The 23,129-nt window shown below is 38.9% G+C and overlaps 1 protein-coding gene across 2 annotated transcripts in view; it reads left to right on the top strand.

The window, feature by feature from the left end:
• COG3 (component of oligomeric golgi complex 3) overlaps positions 1 to 23,129 on the top strand; it is a 69,761-nt gene that overhangs the window by 35,070 nt on the left and 11,562 nt on the right. For both annotated transcript variants that reach the window (XM_014838885.3, XM_070520684.1), the window contains exons 14-20: positions 2,875 to 2,980; positions 7,088 to 7,212; positions 10,185 to 10,274; positions 13,489 to 13,609; positions 16,065 to 16,153; positions 16,263 to 16,397; positions 23,014 to 23,089. In XM_014838885.3, coding sequence (XP_014694371.1) covers positions 2,875 to 2,980; positions 7,088 to 7,212; positions 10,185 to 10,274; positions 13,489 to 13,609; positions 16,065 to 16,153; positions 16,263 to 16,397; positions 23,014 to 23,089 — 742 coding nt within the window. The remainder of the gene's footprint in view (positions 1 to 2,874; positions 2,981 to 7,087; positions 7,213 to 10,184; positions 10,275 to 13,488; positions 13,610 to 16,064; positions 16,154 to 16,262; positions 16,398 to 23,013; positions 23,090 to 23,129) is intronic.

Genomic DNA, 23,129 nt, shown 5'->3' with positions numbered 1-23,129 from the left:
AGGAAAACCATAGGTTAAAGTACCATTTTCAACACATGATGTCAAGGGTATATAGTCTCAACATGACTTATTACTGTTGATATTGACCTTGATCACCTAGCTGAGGTAACAGTGTCAGGTTTCTCCACCGTAAAGCTACTGTTTTCCCCCTTTTCCATACTGTCCTCTTTGGAAGGAAGTCCTGTGTGCAGCCCATACGTAAAGAGTGGGGAGTTACACTACTTCCTTGAGGGCAAAATATCTACATAAATTGTTTGGACTTTTTCTGCAAGGGAGACTTGTTTATTTTCCCCCCATTTGTTTATTTATTCAATCATTTATTGATATTAGTATGGACTTATGAATATATATATATATTTTTAAAGATGTTATTTTTCCTTTTTCTCCCAAAGGCCCCTGGTACATAGTTGTGTATTGTTAGTTGTGGGTTCTCTAGTTGTGGCATGTGGGATGCTGCCTCAGCGTGGCTTGATGAGCAGTGCCATGTCCACGCCCAGGATTAGAACCGGCAAAACCCTGGGCCGCCGAAGCAGAGCGCATGAACTTAACCACTCAGCCACAGGGCGGCCCCTGAATATTTGTTTTTATACTTTGGGTCCACTGCTACTTTATTTTTTTGCTCAAATAATTCCAGATTTGGCCATTGGGAGCTTTTTCAGTTGGTTCCTGTGTCCTTTTGACATACCACCTTAATGTAGGGGTTTTATTTTTGAGCGCTTTCTTATTTTCTAGCACTGCAAAATGCTCCAGGCTCATTTTGTCTATTTCCTTCCTCAGCCCTAGAATCGGCCATTTCTTCAGGAGTCCTGGCTCTTTTTATTGGAGAATGGTATTAGAAACCAAGATTTGGGTGCTAAATGTGCTCATTGCTGTGGGGTGTTCGTGCTGCTGAGTCCTCTCAGCTGGCAGAGCACGGAAACATAGTATGTATTCTAACCCATTCCTGTTGCTCCACATCCTCACCAGCATTTTAAGCTAACATGCTTCGGTGCCTAGACTGATAAGTGTCTAGTAATAGGTATGTTTGTTTTAAAGATAACAGGCTTGAAATATACCAGCCCTTACCTGTTGTTTTAAGAATGTTCTCCTAAACTTTCCTCTATTCTTCTGACTGCTGTTTAAATTCATTATACTTTGGATAGTTATTTTAGTTATTTGTATAGTGCTTTTTTATAGTATGTAAATCAACCTTGCAGGGATCAGAAATGTGGTAGGTAGGGCATGTAGTGTGGCGGCTGTTTATTGTCCAGCTTTTATTATTTTGCAGGCTCATAATGGGAATTCTTTCGGTGTCTGGGTATTGTTAATAATTCTAGGGAGAAGATGGGTACTTTGCAGAAGTTACCTTGGCTCTGAAGGCCACAGAATGGATATGATGAAGACTAGATGTGTTTCTCAGCCCAGTCTAGGGCATTGTGCTTTCTCCCCTTTCTCTGCTCCTTTCTTTGACTTCTTTATGAATATTAGTTTGTATATTATAAATAGAATGCTCATTTTAATAGTTCTGATAGGATGCTAGGTGATAAAGTTTACTGTACGCCCCTTCACCCCCAGTGTAATTTAGTGATACATTTTATCCTGGATGCTTTCTTGTGTAGACCTTTAGGTTTAATGGTACCATTCCAGTAAATATGCTTGCTTTGTTTTTCTTTGGTGAGGAATCGGGGTACAAGGTGATCTGGCTGTGACATCTCTGCCATTTTGGGATTAACTGTACTTTCTTGTTTCTACATACAGAATGAGAGGACTGGCCTGGGTGGTGTGGAGTCTCCTAAGTAGTTCTCTGGCTGTTCTTTTTGGCAGTAGTTAGTGTCTGTTAGGCTTTCCTTTCTGTCTATTTCCACCTTTATAACCAATGTAAATTAGTGAGATTATCATTACTAACTTAGCAGTTAGTGACCTTTGTATATTTGATGATATTCTTTTTCTTTTTTTTTTGTGAGGAAGATTAGCCCTGAGCTAATGTTTATTGCCAGTCTTCTTTTCACTCAAGGAAGATTGTCCCTGAGCTAATATCTCTGCCAGTCTTCTTCTATTTTGTATTTGGGATGCCACCACAGCATGGCTTGATGAGTGGTGTGTAGGTCTGCACCTGGGATCCAAACCCGTGAACCCCTGTCCGCCAAAGTGGAATGTGCCAATTTAACCACAGTGCCACCAGGCTGGCCCCCATTTGACATGTTCTTCAGGCAGTGAAGAGGAGTTAAATAATCTTAGTCTGTAAATTAATTTAAAAAAGTCTATTTAAAAAATAGCATACTGCAGCTATTCTCACGTAAAGAGAAAACCTGTTGTTTGGATTGGCCAGTTATTTGATAAAAGCATTTCTGACTTTCAGAATGTATCCTTCTTAAATTTGAATACTTTGTTTCTAAACGTAAAGTTGAAAATTAAGCTTCTGGGGCTGGCCCCGTGGCCGAGTGGTTAAGTTTGCGCGCTCCGCTGCAGGCGGCCCAGTGTTTCATTGGTTCAAATCCTGGGCGCAGACATGGTGCTGCTCATCAAGCCATGCTGAGGTAGCGTCCCACATGCCACAACTAGAAGGACCCACAACGAAGAATATACAACTATGTACCGGGGGGCTTTGGGGAGAAAAAGGAAAAAAAATAAAATCTTTAAAAAAAAAAAAAGAAAATTAAGCTTCTTATGTGAGCCTTGTATATTTGTATACAAGCCTTGTATATGCCTTTTTGAGAATAGAGACTCTACTGTAAATTTAACTTTTTCGTTTCCATGTGTTATTTTGGTGTAGTTCTCTTAATTAGTCCATTTATTTAGTAATTAGTTTTTTTTTTACTTTATAGAAAGAATGTGTTCATATTGCCAAACACAGCTGAAAACCACACTTTGACGTTCCTTCTGATTTCTCTACAGCAAATTGCACAGAGTTTAAAAGATGAACAGAAGAAGGTACCTTCAGAAGCTTCATTTTCAGATGTTCGGTTAGAAGAAGCAGAGTCTAATAATCTAACAAAATCTGGTATGTTATGATATTTTAACTCCTAACTTGTTTTCATTCATTTAATGAACTTTTTTATTGAGGACTTGCCATGTCCCAGCCATGAAAAACAGCTTGTGCCTTTGAGGAGCTCACACTTGAGTGGGTGGAGATTGACAAGCCACACATATAGTTCACTGGTGACATGCTAAGGGTATGCACAGGGCACTTTTGGACCATGGAAGAAGGGCATCAGAATTATGAAGGGAGATGAGCTTTGAGTGCGGGAAGGCAGGCTCAGTGAGAGATGTGGTGTCTGAAAGCTGTAGTGTTATAAAGGTGAGTATGAGAGAACCAGGTAAAGTGAGGTTGTTTAAGATAGAATAGCATGGAGGAAAGCATGCAGGAATGGAAGACTGTGGTTGCTTTGGGGAGGTCAAGTGGTTTGGTGTGTTTGGGCGTGGGTTATTTGTAGGGAAGGAGCAGGTGAAACAGGCCAGATTGTGATAGGTGTCAGGTGACAGTCTCATGAACTTTGAACTTCTAGGTAATATAGTGTATTGGCATAATTGTACCACCAGATTTGCATTTTGTAAGTGTATTGAGTGCCTAGGACTGGGATAAAATATTGACAGAAATGTATGGGATAGCTTGGACTAGGGTGCATGCTATGCGAGGAGTAACATTGTCTAAAAATCACACTGGATACTCATGAGTTATCTAGACAACAAGCTAACTGAGAAGTAGGCCATCTCCTCTTCTCACCCCTCAGCTGTAAGGGTGACACTAAAGCTCAGCTCCCCATGAGACTGACTGGGAGTGGAGGGTACTGTAGCTCCATGGCTTTAAAGAGCCCTAGCTGCCCCTAAAACCCCAGGTTTAGAGCATCATTGGGTGTTCTGAGTCAATTCTATAACAGTTGGTACCCAAAATGCAAACTGCCAAACAGCCTCGATGTTCCCATCTGACAAAGCCATTTTATCATGCTTTCTTTGTAGCAAGACAGACCCACAGGGGTTCTTGAAATTTCCTCCTCTGAAATAGAACGCATGTCCTCTTGTTTCTAGTATCTACCTGGGTCCTAGTTAACCTCTTCAAGAGTTATTGGGAGACTAGAGTGCATTTCTCTCTTGCCAACCCTGGCCTTGTACATTTTCCCTTTCCCCAATAAAGCCTGTTCTTTAACCCATGCCTGGCGTAACAATTAGGTATTGTTGGCAGATCTATAGAAACTAGTTAGGAAGTTGTTGTGTTTTTCCATTTTAAAGATAAAGCTGGTTTGAACCAGGGCATTGATGGGGGAATGGAGAGAAGTATATAATGAGGATTAGAAGTTTGAATCAATATAATTTGATGACACACTAGAGGTAGTGGCTAAGGAAGATTGACTAAGGTCCACGTGGAACAGCTGAGAGGATCTATATTATGTTGGTCTGGAGCTATGCTGTCCAATGTGGTAGCCACTCAGTGTGTGAAACGTGGCTAGTCCAAATGTGCCGTGAGTGTGTAAGTGCACACCAAATCTCAAAGACTTAGTATGAAAGAAAGATTGGAAAATATCTTATTAGTAATTTTTATATTGATTACATGTTAAACTAATGATATTTTGGATATATTGGGTTAAATAAAATATATTAAAATTAATTTCGCTGGTTTCTTTTTACTTTTTTTAATGTGGCATTTTAATGTGTCACGTTTGTGGCTCACATTGTTTCTATTGGACAGCACTGCTCTAGAGCCATAAAGATGAGGATTCGTTTAGAGATAAAGATGGAGGAGTAGTTGGTGCTTTGGGCTAGTATAAGATCTCCCCAGGACAGAGAGTAGAGCGATAAGAGCAGGAATCTGAGGAGAGAACATTAGCAGCTGCTGGCATTAGGAGCACATGGAGGTAGGGGAATGTTCTGGGCTGACTGATAAAGAGGCGCCAGAGAGGTCAGAAGCAAGCTTGGGGATGGGGGTGATTGAACCCAGAGGAGACGGGGTTGGCAGTGTAGTTTGAGTAAAAAGGTGAGAAGCGGAAAATCACGAGGACATTGTGGTCAGAGAGTGGGCTGCTTAGATTTAATAATTAAGAGGTGGAAAGTTTGGAGTAATAAGAAAGTCTGTAGAAAGTAGTAAGAAAGTAGTTCTGAAAGAAAGTCATAAGAAAATCTGTCTGTGGGGTAGGGGGTACAGGGATAGAAGTGAAGTTTTTTGGAGCTGAGAATGTCAGGGACAACCGTGTAGGTCATCCACGTCGTTGTTGATGGTATTCAGAATGCTGATGGAATTTGGGATGGAAAGCAAGACTCTGAGTCAGGTGGCAAGGGAAGCAAAAAAAGAATATGATCACTTTTCCTGCTTCCAGGGTGTGTCGGAAGTGAGAACATGAGGAGCCTCCAGAGGTCAGGGCTTTAAATGGGGCGATGTTCATGTGGTGGAAGTAAGTGCCAGGGCAGATTGGTGGAGGTGCCATTCTGTGAAGAGGCCCGTTATCAGTATCTTCAAAAGCACAGTCTATTTTCCAGTAGAGCCAGTCAGGGGAGCGTGAGGCTCACGGAGGGAGGCGGAGGAAGACCGCAGGAGGCTGAGGGATGAGCCGTGGTAGTGGGTTTGCTGTGCCTCAGGAGAGGCAGCCAGGAGGCACCTGCCTTTTGCTGGCTTGTTGTGTAAGTTAACTTCACCCCAGTCAGCTGTTTTCGCTGTTAACTGTTTTTCACAGGAAAGTGAAAAAATGAACAAAGAAGCTGCCTTCTGACTTTAAAGTACTTAAATAAATTTGTTTCACTAAACTTTTATTTGGGGTTACATTTTTGTCTCTTTATTTTGAAGGCGGGATCCTGCCGATACCATAATCCTTAGCAAAACTATAGATAACTTAACCTAAGTATTCCTTATTATAATTTGTCTAGTTTATTCTTTTTAAGAAACTTCAATAAAGTAGGCAGATATTTTAAAGTAAGGCCTTATGGAAGAGCTTTAAAAATTATACAAGTATTACATGCTTTTGAAAAAAAATTAAGCTTACAGAACTAGAAAATGAAAGCACTAGCCCTCAATATTCCCCTCTTTCCTTTTTCCTATAAATCTACTCCACAACCTCCAGGCCTCCTTCTAAGCATGTGCAGATGTAGCTCTTTTTAAGGAATTATGTTTTGCTTGGCTATACTTTTATTTTTTTATTACTGAAAAAATTTCAAATATGCAGAAAAGTAGAAAGAATGATATAGTGGACGATGAACATTGGTACCCACCACCGAGATTCAGGACTTAACATTTTCCACATTATATATACATACATTCCTTTGCTAATAATTTTGAGGTAAATTATTGACATCATTGCCACTTTACCCTTGAGTATTTCAGCATCTGTCCAAAAAAGGAGGACATCTCTTATATAACATAAACCATTATCACACTAAAAAATTTAATAATGTCCTCTAATACGCATTCCACATTTCAGTATTCCCTCTTGTCCCAAAGTATTATCCTAGCTCCACTTTCCTGGCTCATTTGAACTCTGGTCCCTTGACTTGAAGTGTTTCTGCTTGCCTTACAAACGTGTCTCTGCTCAGCCAGGCTCCCCACCTGCTGCTCTTCACACTTGCTAGAGTTTCTGACCTGTCTTGGAGGGAGGAGGGTACAGCTCTGCTCACTTGGGAATTGAGTATATACTAAGTAGGCCTGTAAGTGATATAGCTCAGAGCGTGGAAGGCAGGCTGTCAGGCAAACCAGCTTTGATAATCTTCCTGTTTAACATTGCATTGTGTTCTTGTCGTCCCCCCGCCCACCTCCATTGGCTCCCACTTGCTTCCATGTGACTACATATAGATCTTTCTCCTTTTTAATGGCTTCACGGTGTTCTGTAACATATGTACACTGTTCATTTATTCCATAAAGGTTATTGATCACAGTTTGGGAAAAGCATTTTGGGTTGAGCCTATATATGAGGCTGGAGTGTCTATATGTATGTATTCTTGTGCATTCTCACTTGTGTTAAATCCCACTCGTCACTGATTTAGGGTTCTTATGGCCTTAAAGGTGAGGCTAGAAAAAATGGATGCCTCCAGCTAGTGATAGCTAACGAGAACAAACAGTTTATAGTTGCTGTGCAAGTAAGACACACTTCCACGTGTGTGAAATAAGTCTTTTCCATTTGGTTTTTAGGTTCACCAGACTCGCCCAATCCTAGACCTCAGACCACAATTTCTCCAGCTGATCTTCATGGAATGTGGTATCCTACAGTTCGAAGAACCCTTGTCTGTCTCTCCAAATTGTATAGATGCATAGACGTACGTGTGTAAATTTTTGTATCTTTTCTGTAAATTGCTTGCTCTTTTACTTGAAAATTTTAATTTTAATTTTATTTTAAGATCTTGATATAGTATCTTGTTTGATATTAGATTAGGATCATGATTTTTAGATACAGAGATAAGTTTAAGATCGATTCTGTTGACCCTTAGAATCCACTAATGGACTTTGGGGAGTCTGTGAACACCTTGAAATTGGGTCTAAAATTGTGTACGTATGTTTGTATTTGTGTCTTTCTGAAGAAAAGGGCTGTAGCTTTCATTGCTTCTCATAGGGGTTTATGACCCCAAATACGTTTAAAACTACTGATTAATCTTTTTAATTTATAGATAAAGAAAAAGACATGCAGAAAGGTGAAGTAATCTGTTTAGTGTCACACTGGCATCATATAGATTTAGCATTAAATGCAAATACTTTAATTTTGCACTCAATTTAAATCAACATTCTTAACAAGTAGTATTAATATTATGTGTTTCTAACCATGGACTAATTTTTAGTTATTTGCTGAAATTAGCAGTACTTTTTTTTTAAGCAACAGCTCACACTATGCATTGATTTCAGGTAACAAAGTTATTTTAAGCATTTCAGTTTAATGATAAGATTATCAATCCTTGAAAGATCAGGTTGTCTACATTTATTTGCTGTTAGTGGTTTGCTACTGAACCAAAGTAGTTTATAAAATCCAGTCATTTTAATTCACTTTTTAAAAATTAATTTGTTACAACATAAACAGCATATAAAGAGAGAAATGATTATATACAGCAGTCATGTAGTTAATTGTCCAGGTGCCAAAAGCAGTTCAAAAGGAGTGTATGCATATCCTCTCCCACTATGGAGATGCTTTGTACCTCAGAGTCTTAGGGGCTAAACAAAGTTGCAGAGTTATTTCATTGGTTCAGTAGAGTGCACGCTACTTGCTGTCTGTTTTAAACTGCATAGGTACTGGAGTTTGTACTTGGAGATTTTGAAATTCATCCAGAAAATGCTTTTTGCCCAGTTCTGAGACTCTGAGGGGTGAGGTCAGATCGCCTCTACAGAGTTAGATGTCTCAGCCTTTTTGCCCAGCTGATGAGATCTCTTCCAGAGGGAGGTTTGGACATTGGCATCTCTTCTTCCCCACGTTCCCCAGTAGGTGTATTGAATGATGGTATTAGGCTGGGATTCAGAAGCTTCCTAGAGTGGAGCCAGGATACCAAGGGAAATATGCAGGGGGCGTATTCCACATAGAACCCGTTGTCGTCACAGACCCTAGTGAAGCCTCTAAAGTACTTAACAGGGGTTTTAGCCAAATGGTGGGTAGGCCTAAGATGTCACTCTCTTTTTATTTTGTGTCCTAGGCCTGCCTATTCTTTTTTCACCCAGCTTATATCCAAATCTTATCCCTCTTGATTTTCCCCATCAAAGGTGAGGAAAGACAAATCCAATGACAAACATATTAAGGCTGAGCAGGGAAAGAGAGGGCCTTAGTCTAAGCTGCCCATCTTTGGTCTTCCTTGGGCAGGGTCACTGACCTAGCAAGAGGCAGCCCTAATCTCTTCTTACTGTAGTAGCCTCAAGGGAAGCAAATGAGAGAAAAGCAGTACAAAAAGAGAATAACATCAAGTATGAAACCAGGGCCCAGGACTGTGGCCTAATAATAAATATTTTGCTCATACTCATCTATATCAGTTCCATCTTGGGTGGATTGAAGGCAGAGAGGGAAGCAAGGGGACTGCCAGGAGTCCCTGCCCAGACCAACATGCCACACCTCCAGTAAGCTATGGAAATGGCAGAAGTAAATTAGGAATCATACTTCACACACTATTTGTAACCTGATTTTGTTTTCACTTAATTATATTTAATAAGAATTTCACCACGTCCTTCAGCATTCCTGGATTTCATGCAGAGTGTTCTATAATTTAGATTTAATAGTATTTTATTTGTCAGCCCCCTTCCTCATCATTGAACATTTAAAGAATTTCCAGTTTTTTGCTGTTTTAAATAATACCGTGGTGAAGAGCCATGTGCGTGAATCTTCTAATGCAATACTGATTAATTACTTAGGCTCAATTTTTTTTTTTTTTTTTTTTAAAGATTTTATTTTTCCTTTTTCTCCCCAAAGCCCCCCAGTACATAGTTGTATATTCTTCGTTGTGGGTCCTTCTAGTTGTGGCATGTGGGACGCTGCCTCAGCGTGGTCTGATGAGCAGTGCCATGTCCGCGCCCAGGATTCGAACCAACGAAACACTGGGCCGCCTGCAGCGGAGCGCGCGAACTTAACCACTCGGCCACGGGGCCAGCCCCACTTAGGCTCAATTTTTAAAAGTGGATTTACTGAGGATTTGTTTTAAATTTGATTTTATAGATTTAAAAAACAGCCTACAGGGGCTGGCCCCGCGGCCGAGTGGTTAAGTTCGCGCGCTCCGCTGCAGGCGGCCCAGTGTTTCGTTAGTTCGAATCCTGGGCGCGGACATGGCACTGCTCATTGAACCACGCTGAGGCAGCGTCCCGTATGCCACAACTAGAAGGACCCACAACGAAGAATATACAACTATGTACCGGGGGGCTTTGGGGAGAAAAAGGAAAAAATAAAATCTTTAAAAAAAGAAAAACAGCCTACAACATGAGATCTTGCTGGAGTGAGCGCTATGTGAGATTAGAACCACGTCTGCCTGTGCACCCACCAGTGTACTTCAGCATCTAACAGCCTGCCGTGAAATAAACGCTCAGGAAATATTCTTGAAGGGTCACACGAGTGTTTGGAGAGATGCAAATTAGGAAACTATGTGTTTGTCTAGAAAAGTTGCATGGGAATAGGAAGCTCCAGGAGGAATATGGCCAGTAATAAACTAATCCATTGGATGAGGGCAAGCAAGCAAGCAAGCATTGTTTGCTGCACTCACAGCCTACCGTTTTTCTTTTTTTGTTGTTTTTTGAGACGCTAAAGGATGATGTTTCTCTTTTATTTCACCAGAGGGCAGTGTTTCAAGGATTATCACAGGAAGCCTTGTCTGCCTGCATTCACTCGTTACTTGGAGCATCAGAGTCTATCAGCAAAAACAAGGTTTGATGAAGTGTTAGGTGAAATCTATTACCTATAATAGTATTGGGGAATATGGCATTTATTTATAGGCACAGAAATATAAAGCCATTTTGACGGTAGGATTTGTTTGTTTAATATGGTTTAATTTTAAGGTCCTTTGAGAGAAGCTAGTATTTCATTATAGTGCTAAATAGAGACTACTAAAGGAGACTTCCAACTTTGCTAAAGTACCAAAAATGGTACTTAGGTTATAAATTCTGCAGGATAAAGATTTCTTGTTATAGCCTTAGCAACTGGGGAGGTAGTGAACTGCTGTTTCCCTGGAATACCGAAACAGTTTTTTCAAGGAAACATAGCAATTTATAATCATCCCTACAATAATGTTTTAAATTGGTGAATAGCCTCACGTGGAGGAAATCAGGCAGTCAATTTGGAAGACAAGCACTTGTGGCACGTGGGTTTTGTGACTAGAAGTAGTTGCCCTGACTTTGTGACTTAGAGTTTTTAATCAGGAAGGGGTCTGGGGCTGGAGGCTGCTGGCACGTGCTTTTCCCATGGCCCCTGATATTTTTTCATGAAGTACAGTGTGGTCGAAAGTGTTGCTCTGTTTAACTCTGCACTGAAAGTCCTGTTGCCTCCAGGGAGGGAGCTGTGGGGGCTGTTTCCAGCCACAATTTCTTTGCTGCTTAGAATGTTCAAACCTTATGAACCTTTGTGGATTTCCAGATTTAAAAACTTGATTTCAAACTTAAAGGTTTTAGATAAATTAAAAAAAAAAAAACTTACAAAAGAATTTGGGACCCTCTTGCTAGAAAAGTTCTGTCTTTGTGACCACTGTATTTTCATATTCATGGAATAAAGAGTTAAAATGAAATTTTGGTATGGGTACTGGAAGAGGAGGGAAAGTTAAGTTACAGATGGGCATATTTAAGTTTTAAAGTATTTCCAAGTCTGAGCTCTCACATTTTTTATAGTAGTTAAAATTAGGAAATGTGTCTAATATTAGGGAAATGGTTAAGTAAATTATGACATATTTTATATAGTGGAATATTAGCCATTAAATTTTTAAAATGAAAATAAAATTTAACTGAAATATAAGGCAAAAAAAGCATGATAGAAATCATACACTATGACTTCAACTATGTAATGAATATATACATTAAAAGAATATAATGGTGAAAGCTTTTGGGTGACTATGGATGATTTTTCCTTATTTTCCCTACACTTTTTATTTTCCAGATTTTCTACAGTGAACATGTATTTCTTAGATTATCAGGAGGGAAAAAATGACCTAATTAAAAAAAAGTTCATAAGCTTACATCCTCTTGTGCCACTGTCCTCTTTTCTTTGGTGAGGAAGTTTTGTTCTGAGCTAACATCCATTGCCAATCTTTTTCTTTTTGCTTGAGGAAGATTAGCTCTGAGCTAACATCTGTGCCACTCTTCTTCTATTTTGTATGTGGGATGCTGCCACGACATGACTTGAGTGGTGTAGCTCCACACCTGGGATCAAACCCATGAACCCCAGGCCACGGAAGCAGAGTATGCCGGACTTAACCACTTTGCCATGGGGCTGGCCTCAACCACTGTCCTATTTTTTTTTTTGGAGGAAGATTAGCCCTGAGCTAACATCCAATGCCAGTCCTCCTCTTTTTGCTGAGGAAGATTGGCCCTGAGCTAACATCTGTGCCCATCTTCCTCTATTTTTATGTGGGACTCCTACCACAGCATGGCTTGTTAAGCAGTGCATGGGTCTGCACCCAGGATCCAAAGCCGCGAACCCTGGGCCTCTGAAGCGGAGCATGTGAACTTAACTGCTGCACCACTGGGCCAGCCCCTGTCCTCTTTTTAAAGGGAGGAGTGAAGAGCCTTTTGATTATTCAGTCTTTTGCCCTTATTGCCTGTAAGGCCATCCTCTTTTATCTAATTCTGTTTCCTACATATACTAAGGGATTTAATAAGTATGTATGAGGAAGCCCTCAATTTGGTAACAATTAGCTAATTTATTTTCATGGCTGAGTTCGGGTACTTTTGCTTGCAAGTTTTTAAAAAGTCATCAGTGAAAATGGCTTAAAGTCTGAGAGAGTCCTTTAAGGCAAGAAATTGGTCTTACCTACTTAAATCGAGCACCTAGACTATCGGTAAACTAACATGATAGTATTTGCTGGATCGCAACAGCTTCAGTAAAGTAAATTAAATCTATATTATATTATTTTTGCCCATTGGAATTGTTAGTTCTTTTAAAAATAGAGCAATATTCAAAATGTATAGCATTTCCTACTTATGTGATGCTCTGTGTTCCAGAGTACAAAGTGAGGGTCCGTCAAATAAGTCATATTTCTATATTGAGTATGTGTTTATTTAGAAGGAGGGGAGAGAGACCAGAAAGGACTCACTTTGTTTAATAAGCCCTTGAAAGCTTATATTGTTTACTGAAGGACAAGTTTATTCTTTTCCTAATGTAGTGTAATTTCATTAGAAATATTTTCACGGTAAGATTCTATCTTGAGTAGCAGCAAGCAGGAGCAGTCACAGCCTTCCTCTTGTGAATATACAGAGTCTTCTGAAATGAGAGCTGGGATTATTCACAATTGTGGGGTTGGGTGAGAGCTTTGAGAGCTAAGCTTGAATTACAAAACTCTTGTGGATTAGTCCTGAGAGCGCAGAGAAAATGCAGCAACTCTCGCTTGTCGTGGGGGTGGTCAGTGCTCTGCTGCCTGCAGGATAATCCAGAGTGGTAACACCAAATCGTTTACCTTTGGAGGTTCCTTTTGTACTTTTATATAAATATGAGTAGTGTTTCTGATATTCTGGGGACTGAAACCACTTTGACCAAATAGTGAAAGCCATGTTATTGAAGAGAAACTAGAAAGCCCTGAGAGGTCAGCATCACGCTCATACTTTGAACTGTACTTTCTGCTCTGTGCTGATGTTAGCCTGCATCTGACTGTTCTTTCTAAATGTGTTGCTTTACAACCTTTTGTCTGATTTACTTTCTTGGATTTACTAAGTAGAGCAGGTGACAGAATTACTAAGAGTTTGAAGCAGACTTTTCTAGATAATTCTAACATGGATTAAATGGGTAGGGATCCTTGCACAACAAAGGAATATTGGTACCATAAAGTTAGGGTAAAGGCTATAAACCTGGGTAGATTAATGTGGATTAATAACATATGTGTTTTATGTGCTCCTGTTTTTATTTAGTCTGTGATAAATTTTTCTGTCTTACAATTTAGACTCAGATCGATGGACAGCTTTTCTTAATAAAGCACCTTTTGATTCTTCGTGAACAAATTGCTCCATTTCACACTGAATTCACCATTAAGGAAATTTCCCTGGACCTCAAGAAAACTAGAGGTACTTCATTGTCCTGGCTGGCACAGTTGGTTGTCTTTGACCTGACCAAATGTGTCAGCACAGGTTATAGGTTTATTTTATGTTCATCTGCAATTGTTTTGCTTGCTGTGCTTGCTAAGCATGTTACTTGTTTATACTAAGCTGAGCTGTCAACATCCTAATTACATCTAACTTGCTGTATTTTCTTTATGAAGGGAACTATATCTCCGCATTTCAATTTATAATACAGTATTACCTCTCTTAGACTTTGCCACGTATTACCATAACCAGTTAAAAAAAAACCAGTATGATAACTACTTAGAGTGTCAGCTAATTGGGATGATTTCAAGCATTGAGTTGAGTTTGTCAGCTCATGAAAATTCAGGAAGCCAGCTGGGTAAAATGGGAAGAGTACTTATCTTAGAGTTTAAAAGAGTCAGGTTCTGTTCCTGGGCCATCATTTCCTGGCTCTTGTGATCCTTGGATGGGTGTTTTTGCTTCCCTATCCAAGGTAAAACGAGCAGAATCAACTTGTCATGATGTCTTCACCAGGTTGTCAAGATCATTAAGAATGAAAATGTATGTTAAAGTACTTTTGTAAGCTTAAGGTGCTTAAATAACTTAAGTGGTATTATTATTAAGTCAGCTAGTTGTTAAGTAATCACGTAGATAGTGTCTTTGAGTTGGTAATAGACACTGAATCTTCTTGGGAAAGATGCTTCATCCATCCTAATGATTTGTCTCTGACTGCATTACCAAACGATGAAGTCTGAAAGATCCAAGTAGTTATTTTCTAAGATGTTGATCTTAAGCAGTTAATGATATACCATAAATATCCCTCATTTCCCTTAATTACTTACAAATTTATCTAAACTTTATCTTTTCTTAACCGTTTCCAAGAGAATTAAGCTCTAATGCCTTAAGCCATCCATTTATATAATGAATGAACTTTTCTCTCTTATGTATTGGGGGAATTGAGAAAATAGTCACCCAAATTATTTTCTGTATTCTGTGGTTCAGAAGAACTCCAAATATAAGATTTCAAAGGGTAACAGGTTGTTGGTTTCCTAATGACTATGCTTATAAAATGGTTAACTTGATTTAGCTCACCTGAAAGCCAGAGTGGTCTCATCGTGAGCCATATTAAAACAGTTTACTCTCTTTCTTTTCCTAATCTCTCTCCTTACCACCACAGAGAATACCTTTTGCTTGTGTTGGAATTTGGATAGTAAGCCTGTGTGCTATTCATATACTTTGTGATTTCTTTTCAACAGCAGCTAAATTTCCTGGCTTTTGCTTTCACAGAATGCATAATTTTTTTAGAGCTTACTCTTCTTAGAGGCTTCCATCACCCAACTATTCTGGTAGATTTGTTTTTTCCTTTCAGTGTGAGGTGTAGGAATGGTGCTCTTAGCCTTGAGCAATGCCAGGCACTGATAGTCCTTACTTTATCTAAGTGATGGGATAAAGCAGGGCCAATCTACTTTCTTTCATTTTTTTTCTAATTTGTAATTTGTTGCTGCTTGCTTCTAGAATAGATTTCACCGAGGTGGGAGAAAATGAAATACCCTAAAATTTTGGCAAATTTTGGTTTAAAGTACGTTTTCCCTAAAACATTATGAAGCTTATTATGATCCTACCATATGGTGAATTGAATGTATTTATTGCAGACAGTGTTTCGGGTATCTTGTAGAAAAGACAGCAGAAATGAAGAGCTGCTTACTAAAGCTTTACTCTGAATACTAAGTCTGATAGAGAGGTTCTTTTTCAGTAAGACCAGGGTCAAGGCAGTAAGTCCTGTTGTGGTGAAACCAGGGTTGGAAGCATTTCATGCTTTGCTTTCTTGTCTGGCAAAGCAAAGCAATGGTCTTTTCTGACTATCACTTAATAATACTTGTTCTCTATACTTTTAAGCCTCTCACCTCTCACGACTAATGTTATATCTTATTGCATTTGAACATCAATGAGACCTCAGTTAGTACTTTGCATAGATTCTAGTTAGTCTGGAGGTTAAGGGGTAAATATGTCCTTTTGGTGTTTTCGTTCTGGCTGACACATTAGTTTATTCACTCCACTTCAAATGAATAAATTTCTGTGCCAGCCAGGATCTTAACAAAAGAAGCTGGGTAAGTATATGAATATTTTTTTAAAAAACCTATTTAGCATTGTAAAAGTAGAGCATTGAAATTTTAAGGTATTGATTACCATTATCAGTTTACTTTTTTCTATAAATAAATAATTGAGACTAATAGTCATTTTGCAATTCTGACTTCTAGAAAACAACTATGTGTGGGTAGTGTAGCCGTCATTGGCACTAATCTCACTGTCATTTGTTTATGGAGGTGAGTTGGTGAAAATGGACCCATTCCTGCCTTGTGGTAATAGAGAGCTAGTGTATGTTAACACACTGAAACAGTAACTCGGCTTTTCTGTTGAAACTGTACATGTTTACTGGATGAGTAATTTTGTTTCACAGATGCAGCATTTAAAATCCTGAACCCTATGACTGTTCCAAGATTTTTTAGGCTGAATAGCAACAATGCCTTGATAGAGTTCTTGTTGGAGGTGAGAAGGAGTCTGTTTCATTGGTGGTGGGAGATAAACGACATTCTTTACATGTCTGGTAATTTCTAGGCACATAAAAACAGGCGGAAATTGTCATCTTCTTTTTAAGGGTACTCCTGAGATAAGAGAACATTATCTTGACTCTAAAAAAGATGTAGACCGTCATCTGAAATCGGCCTGTGAGCAGTTTATTCAGCAGCAGACCAAGCTGTTTGTAGAGCAGCTGGAGGAGTTCATGACAAAGGTATAGACCTTGGTGCATTTTGGTAAAGTAATTTTGAATTCTTCCCTAGATTTCCTTTTGAATTACCCTCTTGTGAAAACTGGCAGAGGATAGTAAGCCCAAGTCTTAATGACTCCATCTAGGAAGTCACTGTCTTTCATTTTATGGAAGCTTTTTGGTTTGGACTTTTAGATATGCTTGCAGAGTTTTTAATTTTTAAGAGAAAGAGCGCAAATATTGGAAAGCCAGTTATAGCAGACCTCTGGTTAGCTGTGTTCTGTTTATCCACATTGTAGATATCTGTATGTGCTTTGGGACTCTCACTTTTCCTGGATTAGGACCTGCACGGCAGCAATCACAGTCCTGCCCATCAAGGTTTTCTGTTACTTAAATGGGTGGTATATTTTCCTCTTTGTTTTACACGCTTTTTCTCCCTTCCATTTTGTGTGGATAATTGAGAATTGAAGATTTTGTATCATTGTGTTGTTAATCACAGATATATGGATTTATAAGAAACTATTTCTCTGTCTTCTAGCTGAAATCCATCAACTGGCTAATGCTAGCAATGAAAGCATCAGATCATGGCTATTTTGATTTTCCACTTTCAACCTAATCATTTAAAAAAAAATTTGAGTGTTGTTACTAAGGACTTACCTCATGAAGATGTTTGTGTTGAAATTAACTTTCATTTATTAAGCCTGGGTCTGTTCCGACTCGTGTTAGAGGACATCTTAAAAAAATAGAAGTATGATGACTCTTTCATTCAAATTTATTTATCTAAGTCTTAGCTGGGGAGATGAGATGTGTCTGTGAAACGACCAGGAGACAGTTAAACCAATTGTCTGTTAGTAACTAGTTGCTGGGTCTGTCATCACTAATATGCCTGAGCCTGTGATAAAGACACCATACATTGGTTTTAAAAAATAATAAATAACAAAAGAGCAAATGCTTTTTTGTTAATGTTAAACAAACTACTCCTTTGTTTATAGTTGAAGTATTTTAATCTACTCCTTTGTTTATAGTTGGAGTATATTAACTGTTTAGTGGATTTTAGTCCGTCTATATCCATTATTTGGAGTGTGTGTGTATGTGTTTTTTTTCCCACCATATAAATTTAAAAAGGTGGTGGAAATGTTTCCTGCCAGGTTTTGATTTAAAAAAAAATGGTGCAAGTATTGATACTTCGTAATTTACAGATAAGTTATCATAGTTTTTACTGAAATTGTCTTCATGGAAAACCAGCTTATAGATTATAGTATGTATTTTGGGGAGCACATCCACATTAATACTGGTGGGAAATACCACAGATGAATATTTTGCAGTAAGAGAGCAGCAGAGTGAATCTTCTAGTTGAAGCAAATTGATTATAATGAAATCTAGGATTAAAGAGTTTTTCTTGAAAAGGACAGTTTCCTTGAAATCAAGAGAATGAAAATTAACTGATATAGTTGTCCAAGTTGACCTTAGTATAAGTTTGGTAAATCTGATATAAGCTGTGCATTTGTGGATTTTGGGAGACTCTGGACACTATGAACATTTTTAAAAAATGTTAGAGGTTTATGTAGAAAATATGTATTCCAACTCTGAATTATATCATGGTTCTCCATGGACATGCTACATGTCTGTAGCAGGGGCCCCTGTGTAGTTGTTCATGCATCTCTTGTTATGCTCCCCTCACTGGGCTTGGTGAGGGAAAGGCCTTGCCTCGAATCCTCCTTGAGAAACCAGTCCCATCCCGCCTGCTCAGTCTGTGTTACTCTTGCTCAGATCATTCACAGTTGCCTCATTTTTCATTTTTCAACCCTGGTCCCTCGTTGCTCCTCACTGAATTTCCAGTCAAAAGACTCAGTAGATACTACAGCTTAGAGGGCTGAGCATCCCTTTTATGTTATTTTATTCCACATTCAGGTCCCTTCCCCTGTCCTGTTGGCTTAGAGTGAGTTGGAGACCAAGATACACACACACACCATACACACATGGGCACACAGACACGTGTGCACACACATGCATAGGCATACAATGTGAGCACTAGAGTTCACACATATATATGTGATCATTTAAGACATTACTTCTTAAAATTTGTGGACCAAACATTTGTCATCTTTACCTGGTGACTGTTACTCGTGTTCTGAATAGCAGAGACAGAATAAATGATTTAAAAACTTAAAAATGATTTTCTTTAAAGGTAAATCTGCAAGTACAGAATCTCAAGCCTCTTTTATTGTAATTGGCATTTTATAAGGCAACCAGTGCTTGCACCTTGATAAATGATTGCAAGAAAAGTAGCATCCATAGCTGCAGAAAGGAAACAGTATTTTTTCTTTCCTTTGGTATATGCTTGTAGGTCTCACTATTTACCATTTGGATGTAAGCCTGATCAACAGAATGTCCTTGGCTTGTTTCTAAGTTTGGACTGATTTTTTAAATATTTATGGGTTTGCATAAAAAAACAAAGCTATGAGTGTGTAGAGAACATTCTTAGGTTGTCAGAAGACTTCTTTTTGAGCCTAAATTCTCAAGGTGTGATTCTGGTCCCCTTTCACCTGCTGTAAATTGGCTTGTTTTGTTTCTGTAGCTCTTTCCTTGGGCTCTTGTTGAGGTGCTTCGTTTTTGTTTATTCTCATTACATCCTGGTACCTGCAGTAAGGAAAACATGTTCATTTCACAGATTGAAAACCTGAAGTTTTGCAGAGTGACCCAGTTTATATGAGAGAAACATTTCTACAACATCTTAATTTGTCTGGTGTCAGCATCCTTCCTGACTTTTTGATACAATTAATGAAATTTCTTGAGAAAAATAAAATAAGTTTTAGAACACATATGCTCCGTGCTTTATTTCCTGCTCCTTGAAAAATAACCTAAGTACAGTCATGTGCTGCGTAACGGTGTTTCAGTGAGTGACTGACTGCATCTCTGACGGTGGTTCCTTGAGATTAGCACTGTATGGCCTCGGTGTGTAGTAGGCTGTACCATCTAGGTTTCTGTAAGTGCACTGTATGGTGTTCGCACAACTATGAAATTCCCTAACAATGCATTTCTTAGAACTACTGTTAAGCGGCGCGTGACTGTATTGAATGGCCCTACGGAGTATAGTCCTGTTCTAAGTGTTGGGCGTAGAGGTTCACTGAAAACGTTTGGGTCAGATATTTTCCGTCAAACTCAAAAACTGTTGATACCTTTTTATTGTTTGAGAATTTCATTGTACAGAATATTGCTTGAAGCAAACTCTTAATTAGGGCTCGGACTGGTCATGGGTGCAGTAGAAAGAGCGTAGCATTTCCAGTCAGGAAAGCTGAGCTCTACACCCCATTCTGTGCCTCCTGACTGAAGTGGTAGCAAGTCACTCGTTTCTCCAAGCCTCAAGTTTCTAATCTCTACAGTGGAGATAGCCATAGCATCCCTTCTCCCTCCTGAAGGATGTTATGAGGTCATATATGTAAACGGACTTTGTAATTATAAGTGCTGCTGAAGTATTATTTTATAAGTAAAATATGACAAACTCATATGTAAAAGGACTTTGTAATTATAAGTGCTGCAGAAGTATTGTTTTATAAGTAAAATATGGCAAACTTGAAGTGAAGATTTTGTTTTAGCAAAAAATCTGAATGAAAGCATTTAAAGGAGGTATAATTTCAAGTTTATAGCTAAGCTAACAGTCTTTCCTCTGGTGGGACCAGTTTATGCTAAAAACTCAGACTTATATTTAGCAATATTCATTTTCTTTCAAGCAATTTGCTAAAGTATTACAAGTTTATTCTTAATATTCTCTCTGAAGTGTTATTAATTTCCTCAGCAACACTATACACTTAAGTTTTTTTCTTGATGTAGTGTGTGTAAAAGAATTTGACCTATAAATTTAATTTCTGTTTTCAAGGAGTTATAACCTAATGGGAAATCACAATAGAAAATATGTAAACATTAAGATTTCTACAGCAGTGTCATTATGAGATAATGGGTCTGTGTTCATCCTGTAGCGTTTTTAAAAAAGATGGGCTAATTGGGGATACTTTTGAAGAAAATGCACCTTGAGGTTTGGCTTAAAGATAAGTGTGTTATCTAGATAGTAAATTGAGAGGAATACAGTCATGTGTCGCTGAACGGTGGGGATGCATTCAGAGAGATATGTCGTTAGGTGATTTCGTCGTCGTGCGAACATCATGGAGTGTCCTTACACAAAGCCAGATGGTTAAGCCCACTACACGCCTAGGCTATACGGTATAGCCTATTATTGCTCCTAGGCTACAAACCTGTACAGCATGTTACTGTACTGAGTACTGTGGGTGATTGCAACACAGTGGTAAGTGTTTGTGCATCTAAACATACACAAGATATTGCAAAAATTTGGCATAAAAGATAAAAAATAGTACACCTGTACAGGGCGCTTACCATGAATGGAACTTGCAGGACTGGAAGCTGCTCTAGGAGAGTCAGTGAGTGAGTGGTGAGCGCATGTGAGGGCTAGGACATCACTGCACACTGCTGTAGACTTTATCAACACTGTACACTTAAGCTACACTAAATTTGTAAAAAATATTTTTCTTTCTTCAATAAAAAATGTCTTAGCTTTCTGTAACTTTTTTTTGTGTGTGAGGAAGATTGGTCCTGAGCTAACATCTGTTGCTAGTCTTCTTTTTGCTTGAGGGAGATTGTCGCTGAGCTAACATCTGTGCCAATCTTCCTCTATTTTATGTGGGATGCCACCACAGTGTGTCTTGACCAGCAGTGCTAGGTCTGCGCCCGGGATCTGAACCTGTGAACTCCCAGCTGCCAAAGTGGAGTGTGCAAACTTAACCACTACGCCACCCGGCCAGCCCCTTACTGTAAATTTTTTGCTTTTATAAACGTCTTAGTTTTTTTTTTTTTAACTTTTTGACTCTTTTGCAATAACACTTAGCTTAAAATACAAACACGTTGTACAGCTGTACAAAAGTATTTTCTTTATTTATATCCTTCTTTTTTACAGCAGGTTTGTTTACAGCAGTATTATCACAAACATGTGAGTAATGTGTTGCACTACGCTGTTACAATGGCTATGTCACTAGGAGATAGGAATTTTTCAGCTCCATTGTAATCTTATGGGACCGCCATTGTATATGCAGTCTATTGTTGACTGAAATGTGGCTATGTGGCTCATAACTAATAGAAGTTTGTATTTATTTTTAATATAAAAATAAATATATACAGCCTAAGTATATGTCATTATGAATTTGGTCAAATTCTGGAACAATCAGTGGAATAATAGGCAGCCGCTACTGTGAAAACATAACTGTTAGATATGGAAAAATGTCCAGAATTTAGATTTAAGTGGATAAGAAAGTTTTTAGAGCACTGTGTTCGTATCTTTGTAAATGCAGGCACATTAGTATGTTTATATATTTGTGTTGGGACTTACCAGGGATAATGTACACTAGACATGAACCTGTTTTTCTTTTAGCATTGTCTAATTTATAATCATATGTATGATTTGCTGTTAAAAGCTGCATGTCACAATACAAAATAAAGACATGGAGAGGAATTGAATGACGGTAGGGAAGGGGTGATTTTATACACATGCCAGCATGAGCAAAGGCCTAGAGTGGCACAGGAATATGAACTTTGTGAAACGGGAGAGAGCTGGAGAGATCTGAATTAATGTTACATCCTGTCTCTGCCCATCCTCTGCCTGAATATTTGTGTGGCCTTCTTTATGGGGAATCTAAAGAGTTGGTGCTCAAATTTTTCTAATGACTATCTAGTGAGGCCAAGGTTATGGCCTGGACCTTCACCCTGCCCCACACTGCCATCCCCTCCCCACCCCCCCACCCCTGGAAGATTCACCCTGAGCTAACATCTGGGCCAGTCGTCCTTTATTTTGTATGTGAGTTGCTGCCACAGCATGGCTGCTGATGAGTGCTGTAGGTCCGTGCCTGGGAACTGAACTCCAGTCACTGAAGCAGAGCATGCTAAACTTAACCACTAGGCCATGGGGCCAGCCCCTGGCCTGGACCTTTGGTGCCTAGCAATCTGTTTAGCCCCACCATAATTTGTCATCTTAAGAACAGTCTTGTCCAAGCAGCCAAATGTACTTTTTTGCTTTTGCTTCTCTGTATTGACTTTGAGGAATGAAAAGGGAGATGAGCAGAAGGTTAGCCTCCACGTCTGTCTCTGTAGCACTGGTCAGTCAAGTGTGCCTTTTGATGCTATTTGAAAATCTTTGATTTAATAACGTTCTCTCCGCCTGTGAAACAATGAAGAAAAGGACCCTCTATGTCTGTAAAGGAGGTTCTATTCCTGCTGCTGTGACATTTTTTCTAATATATGATAATATTAACATAAAAGTCCACTTAAAGAGAGGACTGTTTTGTGTTTGCATTTTCTAGGTCTTCATTTTTGTCTTCCTACCCTGAAATGTTTTAGGCAGAATGCCTCAAGACATTGTATGGTTTTTTGCAAGACAACGTATGCATTGAAATCACAAAAGAAGTTTTGCTTTTGTTAGTTATAAAGGACTATGAGATATGATGCATTTTCTTATAGGGTTGCACATTTGAGTATCATTATGTTTTAATAGGTTCAAATGATGTTGTGTATCCTTTGAGAGCAGTACTAGTTTAATTTGTCATCAGTGAAATGAAACTTTTTTTGTCTCCTCCACTAGGTTTCAGCATTAAAAACAATGGCCAGTCAGGGAGGACCCAAATATACTCTCTCTCAGCAGCCTTGGGCACAACCAGGTATTCACATTTCACTATTTGGAACTTCTTTTGTTAGCGT

The sequence above is a fragment of the Equus asinus genome, chromosome 11 (genome assembly GCF_041296235.1).
Source record: "Equus asinus isolate D_3611 breed Donkey chromosome 11, EquAss-T2T_v2, whole genome shotgun sequence".
In the NCBI taxonomy this organism is placed as follows: domain Eukaryota; kingdom Metazoa; phylum Chordata; class Mammalia; order Perissodactyla; family Equidae; genus Equus; species Equus asinus.
Note: the sequence above shows the minus strand (reverse complement) of the source record. Positions and strands in the feature narration are given on the sequence as shown.